The 21872-nt window shown below is 34.2% G+C and overlaps 2 protein-coding genes across 8 annotated transcripts; one reads left to right on the top strand and one right to left on the bottom strand.

Annotated features, from left to right (window-relative positions):
- Positions 1-2568: 2568 nt before the first annotated feature.
- On the top strand, positions 2569-10211 carry LOC129882280 (transcription factor bHLH157-like). Of its 2 annotated transcripts, XM_055956497.1 has the most exons (11): positions 2571-2939; positions 3965-4500; positions 5082-5285; positions 6582-6675; positions 7111-7152; positions 7248-7307; positions 7623-8894; positions 8977-9078; positions 9260-9406; positions 9557-9682; positions 9937-10211. In XM_055956497.1, exons 2-11 carry the CDS (start codon positions 4403-4405, stop codon positions 10024-10026), a joined length of 2235 nt encoding a protein of 744 aa, XP_055812472.1. In that variant the 5' UTR covers positions 2571-2939; positions 3965-4402; the 3' UTR covers positions 10027-10211. The 2 variants fall into 2 exon arrangements, with proteins under 2 accessions (XP_055812473.1, XP_055812472.1); XM_055956498.1 differs by lacking the exon at positions 9937-10211 and having other exon boundaries at positions 2569-2939; positions 9500-9629.
- A 1492-nt stretch (positions 10212-11703) lies between these two features.
- On the bottom strand, positions 11704-18523 carry LOC129882281 (ultraviolet-B receptor UVR8-like). Of its 6 annotated transcripts, XM_055956499.1 has the most exons (12): positions 18191-18523; positions 15178-15251; positions 15003-15087; positions 14714-14842; positions 14373-14606; positions 13962-14201; positions 13628-13671; positions 13051-13239; positions 12589-12679; positions 12269-12376; positions 12131-12174; positions 11704-12055 (listed from the first exon to the last, which is right to left on the bottom strand). In XM_055956499.1, the coding sequence occupies exons 1-12, from the start codon at positions 18417-18419 to the stop codon at positions 11933-11935; spliced, it is 1590 nt and encodes a 529-aa protein (XP_055812474.1). In that variant the 5' UTR covers positions 18420-18523; the 3' UTR covers positions 11704-11932. The 6 variants fall into 6 exon arrangements, with proteins under 6 accessions (XP_055812474.1, XP_055812476.1, XP_055812477.1 ...); XM_055956501.1 differs by lacking the exon at positions 12269-12376; XM_055956502.1 differs by lacking the exon at positions 13051-13239.
- Positions 18524-21872: the final 3349 nt, after the last annotated feature.

Raw genomic sequence — 21872 nt, 5'->3', positions numbered from 1 at the left:
CCCCATTTATCAAGATATTCAGTACAGTATTTCCAAACATTGGATGTTTTCCTGTCACTATTCACAAGGCTACGATTAGGGTCGCAAAGAGTTGTTTGTTTCCGTTTTTTAGCATGATTGAGAATAATATCACGAGTTTTATCACCGTCAAGCTCAGGTTCCAGCAAAGTAGTTGGAGATACTTTTTGTTGGTTACCTCCACTGGCTCCACCTCTTTTTGAGTAGTTGTAGTTTCCATCTGAAAAAAAGTATTCGAAAATCTAAATAAATAGAGAAATCCAAAATTATTAGATAAAAACTAAATCAACAGAAAAAATCTAAATCAGTGGAGAAAATCTAAAATAACAGAGAAATAAAATAAAAAACGCATATAAAATGAAAGACTAGAAAAGCAATTCATTCAAGTAAAACTTCAAAAACAAAAAAATAATTACACAAACAAAGAGTAGGGAACATACAAAAAGTAAAAGGAAGAAAAAGTTACAGACTTACATGGATTAAAGCTTTTTGCACTCAATTGTTATCGTGAGAGACTGAGAGCAGAATAGAGGTCTACAGGGTTTGAGAAGAAATAAGAGGGAACTGAAAATCTAACGAGGAAAAAAATTATTTATGCTAACTATTCAGTAATGATTTTTTATTTTACTTTAAACGTAAATGAGTTTGGGGAATATGGGCTAGACTTTTTTCTTGGAATGGTCCTAAATTATGAAGAAGTTAAAAAATAGATAAAGTTTTATAAATATATATAAATATATATAATATTTTAAATATGTACATATTTATCGGTTCGATTCGATTTAGTTCGGTTTTCTTTATGGGTAACACTAAATCAAATCAAATGTTATCGGTTTTTAAAAATCTAAAATCAAACCAAATCAAATCGAGCCGGTTTTCGGTTTATTAAATCGGTTTGACTTGGTTTATAGGTTCGGATCGGTTTTTCGGTCTCATTTGAACACCCCTTTGTACAATCATATCATTAGTTTATACATTATTCAGTAAGTTTGTTTTATTTAGTACATTAAATTAACTAACAATATAAGCTGGGAATTAAACATAATTAAAGTTTTGGTATAATAATTATAAGATCAAAAATAGAACGAATACAATTTATTTATTTTGAATGACTTATTTTCTTTTTTTCTCTTTTGAATGATTTTTTTTTTATATTTTTGTATATGGTTAAAAATCGAATAATCGAATTAAATCAAATCAACACCAATAATAATCAAACCGATTGATGTATATTTTATTTTATTTAATTTGATTTTAAGAATTTTAAAATTATTAAATTAATTTAATTTTAATTTTGATCAATAATCGATCCAAACCGATCGTTGAACACCTCTAAATACCGATATAAAAATGTGGGACCGGCATCCCACTGCTTGTTGAGGAATGATTGAACCCAAGTGTGGGGCTCTTGAAATCTGAAAAAGCCAAAACAGCATACCATCTTTAATCCATTACCCACTCACCACATGCTTTTATTTTATATATATCAACAGAAAAACTATAATTGTATGTTAAAATCATAAATTTCTAATGTATTTCTTCTTTTTAAATTTCTTGCTCACATGTCTATCACACAAATAAATGTAGTACGTATTAATTAATATATTCTGCTTCATTTTAAATTATATGACGTTATTTGTTTACAATCTAGAGTTAAAATTAAAATTAAATCAATTAATATTTTACAATTAAAACATTAATTTTCAAAATTACAATATAAGAAATTGCAGATTTTTCTTATATAAAAGAATAAAAAGAATTAATAAAAATTCAAATAATTTAAATTTCAAAAAATGAAATATATTACATAGATTAAGACAGAATAAGCATTTTACTATTTCAATTACCATTCCAACTCACAATTTAAATAGACAAGAAATTATTTTTCTTTAAACAATATTTGTTTATTGTTTTATTTAAATATTGTTTTTTAATACTTGTGGCATATGCTGTTATTACATCATTGTTATTGTATTATCTTATTTGTCAATATTATTATTATTATTATTATTATTATTATTATTATTATTATTATTATTATTATATTTTTTACTTATTATCATTTATTTTAAAGTTGTTGTCATGTGACCATGAGGTCACAGGTTTTAGCCTTGGAATCAGCTTCTGACAGAAATGCAAGGTAAGACTGATACAATAGACCCTTGTGGTCGGGCCCTTCTCTGAACCCTGCATATAGCGGAAACTTTAGTGCATCAGACTGCCCTTTTTTATCATTTATTTTATCGCCAATGTTTATTTTTTCTTTTGTTTTTTATCATTTATTCTTCAATACTGTAATTTCTCTTGATAATTAATTTGAATATGCTTTATTTGAGTTGAGAGTCTATTGAAATAGTATCTATATTTTTATAAGATTAGGATAAAATTATGTAATAAATATTTTTTTAAATCTCTATTTATAAAATTTATGTTAAATATATTATTATTGTACGATTTTAATAAGAAAAATTTATAATAAAAAGTAAGATTTACAAAGTTATAAAATCCCGATCTCCGTCTTTTGGCGCTTTATTTATACACACAAATGCTCTGAATTCTCCAAAAAAGTCACTTCACGCTTTCCGCAAAGCCATCATCTTCGTCTCTCTCTCTCTCTCTCTCTCTCTCTCTCTCTCTCTCTCTCTCTCTCTCTCTCTCTCTCTCTCTCTCTCTCATCTCGTAGCCGCCGTTGCAAAACAACAGTGAGATTCCTGCCGGAAAATGAGTTCGTCGTCGTCGTTCTTCGTCTCTTGAAAACTCTTCACAGTACTATTTCATTGATTTTACTTTCTTAAATTGCGTTGTGGAAGAAGAATAAGGAGTTCAATTCGAGTTACTAAGTATGGACGCTAAACAATTCGAAGTTTACAAAAGTTCTTTTCTTTGAAGCTGCAGCTTTCTGTTCATCAAACATTTACCAAGTAAGTTTTCAATTACCTTTCATTCCTCTCCCTTATGTAATTACTGTTTTTTTTAACGATTTGGTAGGGTAGAAGCTTTGATTTGCTTGCAACAGTTGTATAATATTGTTTTGGGTGAATCGAAGTAGACATTTGCACAATAATTTTGTTGAAGTTGAAAAAATTAGCATTTGAAGTTTAGATTGGAAAAACATTGTGGATGAATTTGTGATTGGACCTGAAAAGTTCACTTGAAAGAAAAGTTTGTAAATGTTGAAATGAGTAGAAATCAGTATTTCACTAGAAATACACCTTTAAGGCATTGGCTGAATATTTCACATGAAATTCAAATGAAGTATTTACAGATACTGAATTTTGTTCAATTATTAATTTTTTACCTTAAAATTGTGCCAAATAATAAAGAGTCAGCTGTCGATCTCTTTAACAGCTTAAGTTCACAAGTTAGTCTAATTAAATTTTAGAAAAAATTATATATTTACATTTAGTTGCAATGATTTTGGTGCAAAATGAGAGAAAGATAGAACTTTAGAAAAGGTTTCATGATTTTTACTTGGTCTCAGTAGGACGAAAATTTCAAGAAATTAATTTGTTTTCTTTTGTCTCCAAAGTAATAGATTAGCAGAGCTAAACCACAATTCAAACTGCTATGTCAAAATTTTGGTAGTTGAATTTTTTAAAGAAAAAAATAATTTCTTTGACTAAATTGAGTAAAATCTTAGCCTTTTTTTAGTGGTAAATTGTGATTACTTCCTTAATATCTGTTATTGTAGTCAATTCTTGGGTTTTAGTTAGTTCAAAGTAAAGTACCTTCAAGAAGCTAAAAGCCTTTCTGAATCTTTTGTGTTGGTGTAAAGATTGGGATGTAAATGATGTACGTGAATTTTGGATTTTATTAGCTTATTAAGTTTTGTATTTCTTCTGGATGCTTTTTTATTGTTGTATAGTTAATTTTTGACTTCATGTATTTTAACTTTCCTTGCAATTATCTGGAGTATTTCATCACTGTGTGAATTTTCTCCTTACAGTTTATCTCGTGGATCTGGCTTTGAGTTTTGGATACTCTCTCGGTTATTTAGTGGACGCACCCAAGTCGCTGTGAATAGGATTGAGGCTTCTTCTCTGCTTTTCTTGTCCTTTGATCAGCATTTACTGCATTATTTGCTTTTCTGTTGGTGTTAAAGTGATGGACATGTTCTCAGCCTTGCTTTCTCCTTAATTTCCTGCACTAAATCTATTTTTATGCCCTTTGCATCAATTTGCTTTCTGTTAGTTGGAGAGATCATCAAAAGAATGGACATGTTGCTTTTGACTTCAACTGAACCCCCAATGAAACGCAGAGCTGGTTTATTTATAGTTCAGGCTGGGCGAGGATCATATCGAGGAAGTTAGTCAGTTAGTTGGTCGTACATTGGGTTGCTATTTTCTGAATTTTGGAGCTTTTGATTTACTTAGAATAAAGAAGAATGAGTGCTGCTTCCTTAAGGCATTTCCTGGAAAGTCTCTGCTTCAAATCTCCATGGAATTATGCAGTGTTCTGGAAGCTTCAGCACCAGTGTCCTACGTAAGTTGTTTCTTAGCCAATTTCAGTGCATCAGTTCAGCTCCCTATCTAGTAAAAACAAGTATAGGAAAAGATAAAAAAAGCCGTATTCTTTCAAGGAATCTGAATTATTTTTATGGTCAGTGAAGTGTATGTTTCCGCAAGCCATCATACTTGATTTGGACCCTTCTGTAGTTCCTATGGAGAAAATACAATGCTACGCGGTCAGTGAAGTGTATGTTTCCGCAAGCCATCATACTTGATTTGGACCCTTCTGTAGTTCCTATGGAGAAAATACAATGCTACGTGCCTTTTTGATTACATCCATCTTTCTGTATTTTGCAAAGGCTTCCTCTCATTCTCTTACTTTTGCAGCCCATGAAGAAAATGGGCTACTCTATGTATTTGTTTAATAGTTGTACAATTGTGTTGCCTTTTTCCTTTTTTCCCTTTCTATTTCCATGAAACTGAATAAAAAATGTATTGCATTTGCAGCATTAGTAGTACTAGATCAGCTTATTTTTTAGAGGACTTAGTCTTAGATGGTTTATAATCTGTACATGCGCTAAATGGTTGAGACTTATTGCTCACTTGCATTGGCAGGGTTTTGACATGGGAAGATGGATATCTGGACATTCAGTGTGCTAAAGAACCTTACAGAAGTCTAATTGGCAATTATTGTAGCAAAAACTTGAATGAGTTATCCCCAAACTGTGGCTCAAGATCACATAATGGATATTTGGGTGCACATCCAATTGGCTTAGCCATGGCTGAGATGTCAAGTACTTATCACATAGCAGGAAAAGGGTAGATCATTGATTTCTCTCTTTCTGGCTTCTGTTATTTCTCTAATTTGTTATTGAGATAGTAGCATAATTAGGCTTTCCTTTTTAATTAGCTTCATAAAGATTGACTTCAGCTGGCTAGCTGTGTCATTAGATGTTGTGGGCTGGAGGTAAAAGATTCAGGCCTTATATATTGTCCTCTAGCTCTTCTTAGTATCACTCTAAGACTGAAGTTTATCCGAAGATCCACTGCTCTGGAAGAGCAAAATTGATAATCCCATAAAGTTGCATCTTCTGTTTCCATCATCATGCAGATGTGGTTTCTTTAGCTTCATCTTTTGTTTTGTTCGAATGAAATGCTTAGCCAATTCCACTTTCTTAACTTAAAAGACTTATTCCAACTTTTCAATCTTTCTGTTCATTCCCATGTGCCTTGTTTCCCCCCCACTTCCCACTCTACCAACAAATTCTCCATAATATTAATAATTCGTTGATTTAGATCAGCTAATTCTTCTTAGATTGGCAAAGTTAAAAAACTAATTGTTCTTAGATTGAAAAGTTCTGTACAAATTCTCTTGATTAAAAAGTGTAACGGAACTTGCTTTTCTTGGTATAGACGAGTGAGTATATTCCAAAGGTAATTTTATTGTTGAATGTATCTTACTGATTAAGAAAGTGTTGAATAAATTATCAAGTGGATAAACGCAGGCAAAGTAGTTCCTTGTATAAAAGGACAAAAAAAGGAAAGAAAAAGTGACTAACTTAGCTTCTCCTTAGAAGGTGCTAAGTTTGTGATTCCTCCATGATTTATCGAGTTTGCACCATCTAAAATAAGAGAAGTAGCTCCATGCTTGTTGGAGGAAGAAAAGAAAGAGGGGTCTAGCCATAATCTCTTTCAAAAGCAAATGTGTTTACCATTTCTCTTATAGACGGTACAATATTTTTCTGGTGCTTGAAGCCCAACTTACGGAAAGGTCAGAGTGGTAATAACTACAAAAAAAATCTTAGTATACATTTCAGATCCGATATGCCACCACAGTGGATGAGTGAAATCCATACTTGTGAATTTCTGCAATCATAAACCAATATTTTCTCTTTATTCTTGATGGTTGTTTAAGCAACCACTTCGATACTCTGCTTGCCTTACTCCTAGATGTATGGTCAAGTTTGGATCTCCATTTCATGGTTGTCATTCTTTTTACTTAACCATGATCCTGATAAGCTGAGAGCTATTTTTGTAGTCAGCTCCTTTTCTTGTATGATGCCAAGAGTCAATTTTAATGTTTTCCTTATGTGTCTTTCGTTGAAAATATAACAGGGTAGTCGGTGAAGTGGCATCTTTGGGCATCCCACGCTGGATTTCTTCCGACAGTCTAGCACCCGCAGAGATCAGCTTTGGTTCTATCGCTGAGGTATATTTAAGTTTGACATCTTCAATTCTGGGAAGTGTAGTTTATTGCTCAACGATTTGGTCCTTTTCCCAATTGAGATGAACGCATGTTACACTTGAACACTTTGTTAATGTGGCCAAAATCGATGTAGCTATATGAAATGCTGTTGTTCTGCCCCCATTAGCCGGACAAAGTTGCCCATTTCTTTTTATAGATATTTGGGATCTCTTTGCAGATCTAACTTTTATTATTTAATGTTAGTTGGATAATTAATTTGGACCTCTCCTTTTAATGTTGAACAAAGTGATTTTCAGAATCACGGATAACCAATTTGGACCTCCCCCTGTTAATGTAGAACAAAGTGTTTTTTTGAAGTTACGGATAACTAATTTCTCAAATATTTATTTTTTGAGTTGAAGCATCATTGATGGATTGATTGATTGACATTTGTTGCAGTGTCCAGATGAGTGGATGCTTCAGTTTGTCACTGGCATTAAGGTGAATTTGTGTATCATAAAGTTAGGCCGTTTTATTCATCTTTTGCGTTTACAGTATTCCTCAATTAACCATATAAAATATCTTTTCTTTTTCAGACTATATTGTTGGTACCTTGTCTTCCTTGTGGGGTTCTGCAACTAGGATCAATGGAAGCGGTATGTCATATTTTTGATATCACCATATTTCCAATATTGCTGAACTTCAGTGGATCTGGTTTCTGTGAATGTGATTCGCAAAGTTGTGTCTGATGCCTCATCTAATGGAAACTTAAGCAGCATATGAAACTTCAAAATAATATTTCAGTTGTGATTTCTAAACTCTGTGTGTGTGTGTGGGGGGGGGGGGGGGGGGGGTAATAGAACCACAGGATGCCTCATTTACTTTTTTATCCCTTGCATCGTATGTGCTTATATGCAGCAGAATCTTTATATGGTCATTCACACGATACTGTATTTCTTTCACAAAATCAGGTACCTGAAAACATGGAGATGGTTACCAATTTAGCTGAAGAATTTGATGCCTATTTCAAAATTGTGGAGAACCTTTTACCTGGTGGAGAAAGCTGTGAATTTCTTCTACAGTCCACCCTGTCAGAGACTTTGAATATACCATCTGCAACTACCATAAATAAGGTGAATGAAGATGATGTAGCTGCTGATATACCAATTCTGAAAGATCACAAATTATCAGCTGCATTTCCAATGACTTCATTCATTGAGATTCAACATCCGTTTCAGTTATCTGGACAACACACGCAAAATATACCCAAGAATGAAAATGAAAGCAAAATTGGTAAATTTGTTGAACACGTGCCAAATGTTCTCAAAAATGCAAATGAAAGGGAAATTACAATGCAACATGCGGACATGATTAATCTAGTGAAGCAACTCGCTCATGAATATTCTGATGATAATAGATCAGGGATAACCGAAAGCAGCTTCGGTAGATCTTCTTGCCAAACAATAGATATAGATGCCTTTTCTTACTCTAGCTGCAATGTCGGCGGAGTCGGTGTTTCCAATGAGGTAGATTTTTACTTTGATGGAGACATGCTAGGTCCAGGATCTTTTGGAATGGATTGCAGCAATACTATTCTCGAAAATGTAAGTAATTCTTTTAGCTGCCCAACAGAATGTGAACTATACGGAGCCTTTGGAAGTACAATTCACAACTTGTCTGGCTTTAGCACAAATACTACTAGCAAATCCATCTATACTGCAGATTGTATGTTTGATATTGAGCCATCATTTGGGCAATCAAATGGATGGCATCTGAAAGAAGATAATGAAGAGAATCTTCTGGAAGCGATTGTTGCCAGTGCTTGCTGTTTTTCTGATGATTACTCGGTCCACAAAATGGCTGGTCTGGAGTCCTTAAACATGTCATCAGGAAAACCTGTCCCTTCTCGCAAAAGGCAAAATCAATCTGCAGAAAATGATTCAGTTGGAGATGTAGTTACACGAAGCACTCTTGCATCGGCTTCTGGTGGGGTAGACAAATATGCTTCGACTAACTGTACGCGTTCCGCTTCTTCATTTGATTGTGTTGTCAGTGCATTTAATGAGGGGCAGCATCAGACAAAAGTGTTTAGCTCTTTGAGTTGTCACAATGAGTCAAAAATATCTAATACTAACAAGAAAAGGAGGCGGTCTGGTGATAGTCATAAGCCCAGACCACGAGATAGACAGTTAATTCAGGACCGGCTTAAGGAATTGAGGCAACTTGTCCCTAGTGGTGCCAAAGTAAGTCTAACTTCGCCTTAGTTCTATTAGGGTGCTTTCCTTGTACCTAGGATTGAAATAACTTTTCGTTTTCTCCCTGCAGTGTAGCATTGATGGTTTACTAGATAAAACCATAAAGCACATGCTGTTTCTGCGAAGTGTTACTGATCAGGCTGATAAACTAAGGTTCCAGGCTCAGACAGAGGTAATCATTCCTTGGTTCATATATTTATCTATTAAGTACTTATTTTTTGGCTGCAAAGTGTTTTTCTTTCGAGTTTAATTTTACTAAAAAAAGTTATGGCGGAACCACACCCTCTGTTATCTTTTTCAGTGGGTCCAACATTTCGTCAGGTCCTAATTGCTTTGATCCGTAAGTACTGCAGGTAGCCCCTGACAATACCCTTCAGTCACCTGAAGTAAAATCTAGTAATCGACAAGGCACCTGTTGGGCTCTCGAATTGGGAAGTGCGGACCAGATATGCCCAATAATTGTCAAAGATTTGGAATACCCTGGACACATGCTTATAGAGGTATATCATATAGCTTCACTAGTCCCAGTTTCTTTCTAGTTTTCGGGTTTTAAAAGAATTCCCTGCTTTAGCACCACAACTTGAATCTGACAGATCAGTACTTCTGACGTCTACATTATGAAAGTTTGAGCTGACATAAATTTCAAACAGATGATGTGTGACAACCATGGACGTTTCTTAGAAATTTCTGATGCTATTCACCGTTTGGAGCTGACGATTTTGAAGGGTGTGATGGAAAAGCGTTCAGAGAGCAGCTGGGCTCACTTCATTGTTGAGGTAGTAGTCTGTTCAAAGATTTTACATTTCACAAGTTAATTCTTTTTCTCGGAATAGATAAGAAACACTTATTTACTTCAATGTAGCAAGTGATTGAGTTCAGTGATTCCTTATATAAAATTATCGACTCTAGGGATATAATAATATGCAGAAGGCAAAATTATTTCAAGTACTGTAAATGTTCGAACTTAATTAACAAGTTCAGGGAAATGCCAGTATAAGTCTTACTGAATTATTTTTCGACTTGCTTATAGGCTTCAGGAAGCTTCCATAGACTGGATATCTTCTGGCCACTGATGCAGCTCCTACAGCAGGTTCCAAGTTCTGTTTCACGCAACATCTAGTTGGTTTATTGAATTATATGCGGAGATTTGACGATTGGGAGCTTTGTAATGAACCTGGATTTATTTTCTATAATTTGTATCTACTAAATAGCATCTATAGTAGTTTGAACACCTTGAACGTGTGATATTAGTATGTAACCATGTGAATGTATGAAAGCCTGAAATCCACCGAGTTTGACATCCTATTATCCTGCTCTCTCTGTTCCTGATTTCTGTAACACTCCCTAAAAATTTTTGTTCATCCAGAAAACGATGAATAGTGTTGTCATTGATCTTAAAAGTTTCGGACTCCATCCTTTTGACTTTCACTAGGAATTCCCGAGAACTATGACATTATGGTCGGGCCCTTTCCCGGACCTTGCGCATAGCGGGAGCTTTAGTGCACCGGGCTGCCCATGACATTATGAATTGTACTTACTAACCTACGGGTACCATTGAATTACTTGGATCCTGTTACTTTGAGTTAGATTACTAGTTACCTGAGTGAACCTATACTTGCTGATGAATGTACAAAGACGTAAACTAGAACCCCACGTCTTCTAGTTGACATGGATGTGACTAAGTAAATTCTTACTGAGAAAGAGATTACCTAATCATCTTGTAGACAGTTCTCTCAAGAGTGGTTTATGATTGGAAGTGGATGTTATGCAAGGGAATGTGCTACACCCCAAGAGTGATCAGGCAAAGCAGAAGCACGAACCAGAAGGGAAAAAAGTCGCTATGCAGTGGATAAACAAAATCTCTCCCGCAATAGGTAAGGAGGAAATTGTGTTACAAACTCAACCTGCTGCACATGTCCAAAATGTCATAGAGAGCTCGTACCTGTAGCTCCACCACAACCAGAGGTAGTATGTCCTCGACTGTAGAGAAGAACCCTTAACCAGTTGAAGTGTACTATGAAGGGATCATAACTAAGCAAAAAGGCTTACTGTGTTGCAATGTAAGCCTCTGATAGATAAGATAGCAGCCAGGATAACTACTTGTATGGCTAAGTGTCTATCTTATGTAGGTAGACTTCAACTTGTTAAGACTCTCCTATTTAGTGTGCAAGCCTATTGGGATCAGCTATTTCTACTGCCTAATAAAGTTATTAAAATGATTGAGGTCATATGTAGAAGCTATTTATGGACCGTTGAGGCTACAATCATTAAGAAGACTTTAGTAGATTGGGATACCATTTGTCTGCCTAGAAGGATTGATGAATTAGATGTCTTGAATTTGAAAATCAAAAATCAAGCTGCTATTTGCAAACTATTGTGGATAACCTGGATTCATACTTACTACATAAAGAAACAAGGTATTGATACTATAAAATCCCTGCACAGGCGTCATGAATGGTTAGAAAAATTTCTGAAACATGAGGAAATATTGACCACCTTATGTTATCCTACTATACTAGTTGATAGAGGTAAGTTTCAAAATCTTACCAACTTATAAGAGACTCAGAGGTCTTAATGTGGAATGGACGCAACTAGTTTGCCACAATTTTTGCAGAACTTAGAGAGTCTTTCATCTTACAAGATATGCATCTAAAATGGGTACCCGGCCAAGCTGAAGCTTTACATGGTTTCTCAGCCTGCCATATTTTTCTTTAACATGCCAGTAAGATTATCCATAAAACAACTGTCTAAACATGCACTTGCAAAACACAGGAAGTGACATACCAGTCCATACTAAAAGAGGAAAAAGAGCTTATCATACATCAAATAAGTCTATAAAACTATGGCATACATCAGATTCAAACTCGAAGAGAATAGGTGAGTTAAATATATGTTACAATCAGCATACTGTACATATTCAACAAATACCACAGCTTTAACAAGATCTTTAAAATCCTGAAAGTAAACCTGAGAGTTGCTGTCAGTAGGTTACTTAACTAGAGAAGTTCTCCAAATAATTGGGGAGATCATGGACGGCTTTCAGCAAGTAAAAGTGTGTGCCACCACCCACATGCTACATTCTTCGGTGTACAATCATCGATGGGTACTTCAAAAGGATCATTACGGTCTATTGTATCACCTAGGCCAAGCTGGAACAGAAAGGCAAAAGGGTTTGATGGAAACACAAATGTAATATATGTGGAAGAGTAATAATTCTTACATACCTGCCCATACTTGTTCCATCCCCAGCTATAAATTTTGCTGTCCTCTAAAGTCAAAGCAAAAAGTATCTTTAGATTACTAACATATAGAATATGTATAAAAATTGAAATGCTAGTGGCTTCCTATTGTCCAACTCTTACCGGCATCTGATCGATTTAACACACATTTGACAATGCCCAACAGGCAATACGACGTACCCACATGGGTAGGAAACGGTATATTCAAACTCATTGTCGAAAGCATATTTGCTACTCATAAAATTTCAAAGAAATTTCAGTTACAAACACTAGTTAGTCACAGTTATATAAGCAATAGCATGTAACATCTCCACCTCAGATCACCACAAATGAAATAGTTAGGTCTGAGAATGAACTAAGTGAATACTAAGTTCATCTTCTTGACAGTGGATCAGAGACTGAAATGCACTTCATCTTCTTGACAGTCTGGAGTCTGGACTTACCTGTCATTATGGCGCTATGGCGAGCTCCACAGGACACTACCTTGGCATGCTCGTTTTCCAGTATTGAGGCATCCACAAGCCTAGGTGATGTCTGTAACAGAAATCTCCTGTTGAGTTTCTAGGTCCCTCAAACAAAGAAGGTTTACAAAAATGCAGCCACAAAACTGCAAATATGTAGGGAATTATATGGTTTAACTAATTGTCTGTCAGAAATTGACAATGATCTCTTATCCCTCAAGTATCTAGGTACATTTAAAAGCTACAACTGTGGTGGAAAACTTCTGGACTGGGATTTCAACAAATCCCACTTTATGGCACATCTCATGGTACAACTAACCTAACTCTTAGATGAAATGATAATTCAGCTTCAACTACATATTATAATTGGACATTGGAACTGTCAAGTCCACACACAAAAGTTAACTGGAAAGACATGAAACAAGTAGCAAATCTTGGACGCACCTCTGTGTGGTCAGTGCCTGTGCCTAGACCCAATTGGCCAAACTGATTTCCCCCAAAAGTATACACACGCCCATGATCACATAAGCACACAGAATGCCATAGTCCACCTGCCACGGCTTCTATTCTAGTGTTCAATAGAGAAGACACACAAGTTGGCCTCAGCACGTCATTTGTATTACCTAGTCCACACTGAATACACAGAATGAGACTAAGGGAGCGACATAAAGAAAAACAGTGTACCGTGAACCAGGTACCACAAAGTTGAAACTGCAGGTGTAAATTTCTGGTGCTTTAGATCAATTTTTATGCAAGATATAACAAAATTACAGTTGTCTACTAGTTTGAAAAGATACGACTATTTAGTGCTAGATATTCTATTCCAGCAACAAAACATATATCTACAACACTATAAGCAAGATGCAGCTGGCCCAACATTACTCTATATTTCTTTTCTTTGAAATGGAACATTACTCTATTTCTAATTGTGATGAATCTGAAATTTTAGAGAATAGCATGTGAAGAATATTTTGAGGGTAACAGGACAAGACACATTACATTTGAGGTGTGATGATTTTACCTGCCCATACAATCCCCAGCCAAATGTAAGCAGCACCCCAGCATCTGACAATTGAAACAAAGACCCAATTGAGCAGAAAGATAAATATAATATCATTCTCAACTTTCAAATGCAAAAAGTAAAGACAATGTTTTAAGATGGAGTCTAACTTCACTTGTAAAAGGAGCAACTCTCAGTCATTCAAACTTAAAAACTTTGAACAAATCTCCAAAAATATTCGTCTTTCCTTCTCACATTGTGCAGCTTAAATTTGTTAAAAAGAAAGATACCCCTTTTAAGAAAGATTAGATCCTATGCGGTCAAGAGAAGTACTAAAACTTAACGCCATGCTAACCTGTGATTACTGCACTATGCCGTCCACCACAAGCAATTCTCTTTATGTAGCTCCCCAAAGCATTACGTTTCTGACTCCCTGTGGTAATGCTTCTTTGAGGACTTCCAAGACTCCGGTCCGGTCCATGTGAAGAAGTATCCAGACATGGTATAAGATGAGGAGAAGCCACTGTTTTAATCCTGGAGCCTAAACCAAGCTGTCCTTCACCTCCATAGCCCCAACCCCAGACCTGTCCCACATCTAAATCCAGCAAAAATATGATGCATCAGGTGTCTTGCTTTACATTATAGTTCTTCCATATCTTCGTACTTCATATGACCTACAAAACTATATGGCGTAACCACAAAGCAACCGACTCCACTTCTAAAATGACAGTAACAGGCTACAGCATGCATGGAGGAGTGAAATTACCTGACAATGCTAAAGTGTGGCGCCCTCCAGCAGCAACGGAGGTTATCTTCACCCCTGGATCCAGTTCTACAATACAAGGTGGTGCAGAAAGAGATTCGTCAGCGGGGGGTGAGCTTTCAAGTTCTTGTTTAGCCATCGTTGTTCTTCTCCTCTTTGCAGTTTCTTCAGGTTTTTTATTATCTTGGGGAACAACTGCATCACCAATTGACTTGGAGCCTTGAGACTGAGGGCTTTCTGCAGCAGTTAGTCCTTATAGTATTAGTTAACCCCCCAGGGATAACCATGCAGCTGAAGTAGCCAAATTCTTTATTGGTTCAATCTGGAAACTGAACTTCCATTACCTTGGTCAGTTAACGCTGATTCTTTCCGAAAAGCATCCCCTTCAAAACTTCCTCCAGAAGCGAAATTTGCAACAACTTTGGAAGAAGGCACGCATTCTTTCCATCCCCATGTGTACACATCATTCTTTTCTGTACAGAAATATAACTAGTGCATAACCACATCTTTGCTATCTTTCATAATATTTTGAGTAGAGATAAGAAAAGAAAATAGAAGGTTCTTCCAAATAACATTTTGAATTAACTGAAGAGGTGACTGACAACCCAGAAAGACTGGGTGAGAGTATATTACCAGTAACAGATACACAATGTGCCCAACCAGCTGCAGCTTTCACGATTGGATCTTCAGTTGGAAGCAGAAATTGTTCTGGAGTCTCCTTGATAAATGTAGTAATGAAAAAAGATAGCAAAATCAATTCAAAGAGAACTATATAAACAAGTCCATGCAAGGGAGATATACCACATACCCCATGTTTTCCTGAAGTCAAGTAGCTTTGGCCTTGATCATCTGCAGAACCCCACGTGATAAGTTTTCCAGACCCTGTTGCCAAATTATCATAAATACATAGTTAAAACCCAAAAATCAATGGTCATGTCATTTTCATGAAAAAATTATTGAGAAGGTATGAAATAGGATGAGATTGGAATGGACTGAAAGATCCAGTATGGGATCTTTCATTTCTTGTTCTCAAGAAAATGTCCTCTGTACTATGTTAAATGTATCAGCATGAAGACCAATGGAGGCTGACAGATCAAACAAGGCTCTGTAACTCAAACATAATTTATAGTTTTGATAAAATGGAAAGATATTCATAACTGAGGATTAGTTGTTTTGCGTCGGATGCAATTCCTACCATTTAATTTGCTTTTATAGCTTGTGTCTTCTCATCAAATCCTACAAAAATGCATCTATATCTTCTAACAAGCAACAATGCTTTGTCAAGTTTGTGCTTATATGAACTACAATTTTGATCTTGTGATAGTAGAAATGGATGTCACAAAAATAATAGTAGTTTAGCCTTAGCAGGAAGCAATGCTAGCGAGAAAATGACAAAAATGGTCCCTTATAATTGGAAGTAGGTATAACATAGTCCCTTAAATATATCCTTAACAATTTTTTTCTTTAAATTTGCCGAAAGTGCTACTTTGGTCACCAACTCTGGTTGTTTGATTTAAAACGGGAAAAAAGGGCAGTCCGGTGCACTAAAGCTCCCGCTACGAAGAAAATAAAAATATATAAAGGGAACTGAAAAAGAAGAAATGTATGTCCACCGCACCCTCTCTTTCAATTGAGATGATCGTCATATATGGTTTTAGCTCGGTACGTTGCAATTAGTTCTTTTTCATTTGCAGAATAATAAGAAGATGTAGTGTGAAGGACATTGCACATAAAACTGAAGTAATCATTGATGATTTATGGGTCTACTTCTCTGAGAAGGATGTGTGGAGATTATACCAAAAAACTTCACTTTCTTGGAGGCACCTAGAGGCTCACACAGCACAACCGGCGAGCAGAGTCAAGCCCAACCATTATAATCAGGAGATGCATGACGTCCCAGAAGCTTGTAAAGCATATTTGCCTTTTGCATATCACTTATCTTAGTCACCACCCATCGGTATCACAGGTGGTGTTATCAAAAGCAAACGACGCAAAAAAGCTCCAAGATTCGTTAGGGCTTTAAGGACAAATAAAGCATGGCCTTTAGTGAAAAAAGGCGCAAAGGGAGATAAACACACACACATATATATGTTTAGTGCAAGAGCAATAATTATCAGCATGAATGACAAATATATAAACAAAGAAATTGAAAAAGAATTACGATAAAGTGAATATTAACTTTTTAGTGTCACCTCTTCAGAAGAAGCTCATTGACAAGCAAAAGTATGTCTTAGAACCTTAATGACAAAACTGAAGCGCACATTAAGTGAGGCGAAGCGCTCAACACATTTTGAACCTCACTTCAGAGCTTAAGCACACTTTAAGCGCACTTTTGACAACAGTGCTTCCAGCCAGACTTATATCATTGCGCTAACGAGCAAAATCTTAGCTTGAACCTATTGATGGACGGGCAACATCAAAAAGAAAGAATGAATTTTCTACCACAATTCCAGGAGGAGTTGATAGTTGGGCACTGAATCCAGAGGAGAATTCAGAATTTTGAATCTCTGGTGTCACGCTATTTTGAATAGTAACCTATGAAAAAACTTCAGCGTAGAGTAAGATAATACTTAATATTAATTAGCAAATATGCATACAAAATTTAGACTTGTTTTGTTGATTTAGTTAAAATTTTATTTACAAAAGGTCTAAAGTTCTAATCTACTTATTCACAATTGTTTTTACAATTGTTTTTACAATAAATTCGCTACTGATGTCTTGTATGATAATTTTTTTTTTAACAAAATACACTCCACAACAGGACTCGAATTTGCATTTCCACGATGGTAAATTTGAGTTTTAACCACTGGCACTACAATATTCACTATTTCTAAGAGTGTCGTGTTTAATATTTATACTTTCGTTATAAATATACATATATATATACACATAAATATATATATACATAAATATACATAAATATATACATAAATATACATAAATATATATATACATAAATATACATAAATATATATATATATACATATATATATATATACACAGATTTTCAACCGACACAGGCACCCCCTCCTATATATACCTAGATACGCCCCTGACTGAATCCCTTTGAAATTGGAGAATGTGTGACGTTAGGTACAGTATTCATACACCTTCAACAACACCGAGATATTAGCCCATGACCATGTTAACTATATCTTTAAGAGCCGTTGTGTTAATCGGGGATCGTTTTTTTGTGGCAAGACCCGGATGGAAATCTAACTTCAGAGATGTATAAGTCTCCTATGCAGTGGTTCGACTCCCCAAGGAGAAATGTAATAAATTTCAGATAGTATGCAAAAATATTTGATTTTGGCCCGAATGTACCAAAAAGTTGACCATTTACCAAAAAATTGGCCAATTACTACACTTCCGCTTAGTTCAAGCTTTTCCGTAGTTATTGTTCATCTTCCCATGCCTGAGGCATCATAGCCTAAACCAATGCGAGACTATCAAATAAAAGTAAGGCACACAGACATCGGAATCTTCACAATCAACTCTCTTTTAATCCAACTACATTAATATGAGGGAAAATTCATGTCTGAATTGTTAGGATCTGATTCAAACTAACTAAAATATTCGTTCATAAAAGTCAGAATAAACTCCAGAACAAGCTCCAGAAGCTTCAAAAGTCACCATACTTGTCAATTAGTACCTCAAAAGACAATCAATAAGTTGAAAAACTTCGTTAAGTTCATCATCACAGATCTCAATAACTGAATATCAATAGAAAAGCTTGGAACACAAAATTGAACGAATCCAGAGATCTACTTTTTCTAATTCATACATCCGTAAACATCGAGAAAAAAAAAAGAGTACATAACCTGAAATGGCCATGGCGAAACCACAACCTCCTCCACATACATCCTTCCATGATTGAACCTCGACTCCAATCTCCGGCAACTGAACTTCCACCGGAGAAGTTAACGGCGACTTATGAGACAATACTCCGGGAAGATATCCCCACATTAACACCTCATACCTCTTCTTCTCATCATTCTCTTCCTCCATTTTCACCTCCTCTTCCTCTTCGCTTCCACCATTTTCTCTCATTTCTTCAGAAAAAATTCGAAATTTCACAAAATCAAATTCAGAAAGAATTATTGAAAAACTTTTTTGTTCCAGAAACTACTAGAAACTACCAAAGAAATAGAATTAAATTGTAGTGGGGAAATAAAATAATGTGAAAAATCAAAGGCGTATCATTAACAGGTAAGTAAATAGTGCCACGTCGGATCAGTATTGGTCCCAGGAGGACACGTGTTTGATAGTGGGGGCCCTTCTGTCTTAAGCCGCGAATTCAATGGAAGTTTCTGGAACCTTGGTGGTTAAGTACCTACCCTAGACCCTTCCCCCACTGCCTGCCACGTCATGTAGACTTTTGAATGAACTGACGTGGAACAATATTATCCGTTGGATTTAAGATGTACTGCACATCAACGAACAGCGCGTCATGGCTTAGAAATTCTTATTTATATTTTTTTGACTTAGATATAAGTGCTTAAGTAATTTTTTTTTATTCACTTATTATTAAAGTGTTTAAAAGTTATTAATTAAAAAAATATTTAAAATAAATTAATTCATACCAATTTTAAAACTCCATGTTAGAGTTGTGTTTTGATCGATTTAGTTTAATTTTAAAGTTTATCAATTGACTTGTAGACATGTTATTGAGGTGGGAAAAAAAATACTAAAAATGACGGGGGAGTATCATTAACAGGTTAATTAATAGTGCCACGTTGGATATATGCCAGGAAGTCACTAGAAGTCTCTGGAAATTTCTAGGTTGTGGGGTTTGGGTTGGGGCAGGGGGTAGGGGGTGTTACCCAGACATAAAGTTTTTTTTCCTCATTGGAAATTCCTCTAATTGTGTGCTATGTGGTGGGTGGGTCTACCTTTTAGTTGTCTCTTCAATTAAATAATAATTTCCATTATTTATGATTTTTGATTCAATTTTTTGGTAGAGAAGCAGAGAAAATAGCGATAAACTTGAAGGAAATTATTAGTTTTGTCTCAAATTATTGACAAACTTAAAAAACTTCATATTTAATTAACTAAATTTAGAGACACTCTAGATCTGCCACATTATATAGCAAGTAGTCTTAAATTGTTAATAAAAAATCGAGAAAAGTGTTGAAAATATTCCTAAACTTGAAGAGAATTTAAGAGTTTATTTCACTCACAAGGTTGGGGGTGTATAAATTCAGTTAGCCAAGTAAAAGAGTGTTTTTAGTATATATATAACGTTATAAGTTGTATGTAGCATTATTATTAGGAAAATGATAAAAATGCTTGTATACTATGTGAAGTGATCAAAAATATTCTTCATTTATAGTTTGATCCGTTTATGTCTTTATTATTAGTGAAATGGGCTAAAAATGTCCTTATGTGAAATAGAAAAAAATAAAAAATACTTAAACACTATTTAAACTGTTAAAAATATTCTTAAACTGTATCATGAAATTAAACAAAAATGTTTTTAGTTAATAAAAAATACTCTCACCGTTACTTAATTTATCAAAAATGTACTTTTTCAAAAAATATATTATTTCTTTTGTTTTTAAAATTTTCCTTCTTTTTATTTTATATCTTCTCCATTTGCCTTTAGCTTATCCATTCTATTTACACCTTATTGACATTTTGGAAAGAAGCGTTTTAAGAAAGAAATGGAGAACTTTTGAAAGGAGATATACTAATTAATCTTTATTTCAATCACCATCTTAATTGTTTTTTAAGTATTTTTTATTTTATTTACATCCTATTAAAGTGTTTAAAAGTTATTTTAACTACAATAAATACTTAAAATTAGTCAATTCAAACGGGTTCTAAAACTCCATATTAGGGTTGTGTTTTGATCGATTCAGTTCGATTTTAAAGTTTATCGTTTTGACTTATTAGTTATTAATTTGTAGATATGTTAAATTACTATATAATCATTAAAATTTTAGTTCATCTATTATTTTTCATTATCGATTCGATTATCGACTTGACTGTTAAAATTTTACATACAAAATTCATTGAAAATCACTTAAAAATAAAATGCATAAGAGTTGACAAAATGCATTTCGTGCAAAAACAAACGACATCTTATATAATAATCGAGAGTTTAAAACATTCAAAAATGAAAGTATCAAACTAAAATATTTTTATATATCAAATAATATAAATATAATTTATTAATTTACTTTTATATTATTGATTTATCCATTAAAAACACTTTAAAACCAATAATTTAATATAAAAAATTAAATCAAAACTACTGTATTTTTGATTTGATTTTAAACGACCCTACTTCAAATTAAATCATGGAAGGTAGCAGGAGGCGGCTTTTTTGATTAAAGTGGATAAATAAAATACTCTAAAAATGAGGGGAGTATCATTAACAGATTAATTAATAGTGCCACGTTGGATTCGTTATTTCCAGAAGGACGTGTTGGATAGTGGGTCTTTTTTATTTTTATTTTATATATATATATAAAAAAAAAATTATATATATATATATATATATGTATGTATGTCAGGAAGTCACTAGAAGTCTCTGGAAATTTCTAGGTGGTGGGATTGGGAGAGTTTGGGGGGGAGGGGGACGGGGGTTTACCTAGACAGAAGTTTTTTTTCTCATTGGAAATTCCTCTAATTGTGTGCTATGTGATGGGTGGGTCTACCATTTAGCTGTCTCTTCAATTAAATAATAATTTCCATTATTTATGTTTTTTTGATTATTTTTGGGGAAAGAGGTATTGAAAACATTTATAAATTTGGCTCAAATAATTAGTTTTGTTACCAAATTATTGATAGTCTTACAATTAATTAATTTTAGATACACTTTTGATCTGCCATATGACATAATAAGTGATTTCAAACTATTGTAGGAGCAAGAGAGTCTTAATAAAAAAATGAGAGAAGTGTTGAAAACACCCCTAAATTTGACGGGAATTTAAAGGTGTATTTCATTCACAAGATTGTGGGTGTATTTAAATTCAGTTAGTCAAGTAAATGAGTATTTTTAAGGCTATCAATAGTTCAGGATGAAACTAATAATTTATGCCGAATTTAGGGGGTGTTTTCAATGCTTTTCTCAATTTTTAGCTCTCTCTATATGCTATAAGTTGTATGTAGCATTTTTATTAGGAAAATAGTCAAAAATGCCCTTAGTGAAACGATCAAAAATATTCTTCATTTACACTTTGATCTATTTATGTCCTTATCATTAGTGAAATGGGCCAAAAATGTCTTTATGTGAAAGGAAACAAACGAAAAATATTTAAACACTCTTTAAAGGATTAAAAATGCACTTAAACTATGTGAAATTAAATAAAAATATCGTTAGTTAATAGTTTAGTTCAAAAATACTCTTACCGTTACTTAATGAGTAAAAAATATGGTTTTTCAAAAAAAAATAATTATTTCTTTTGTTTTTAATTTTTTTTCCTTCTTTTTATTTTATATCTTCTCCATTTGCCTTTAGCTTATCCATTCTATTTACACTTCATTGTCATTTTGGAG

This window comes from Solanum dulcamara, chromosome 3 (assembly GCF_947179165.1).
Source record: "Solanum dulcamara chromosome 3, daSolDulc1.2, whole genome shotgun sequence".
Taxonomy (NCBI): Eukaryota; Viridiplantae; Streptophyta; class Magnoliopsida; order Solanales; family Solanaceae; genus Solanum; species Solanum dulcamara.
Note: the sequence above shows the minus strand (reverse complement) of the source record. Positions and strands in the feature narration are given on the sequence as shown.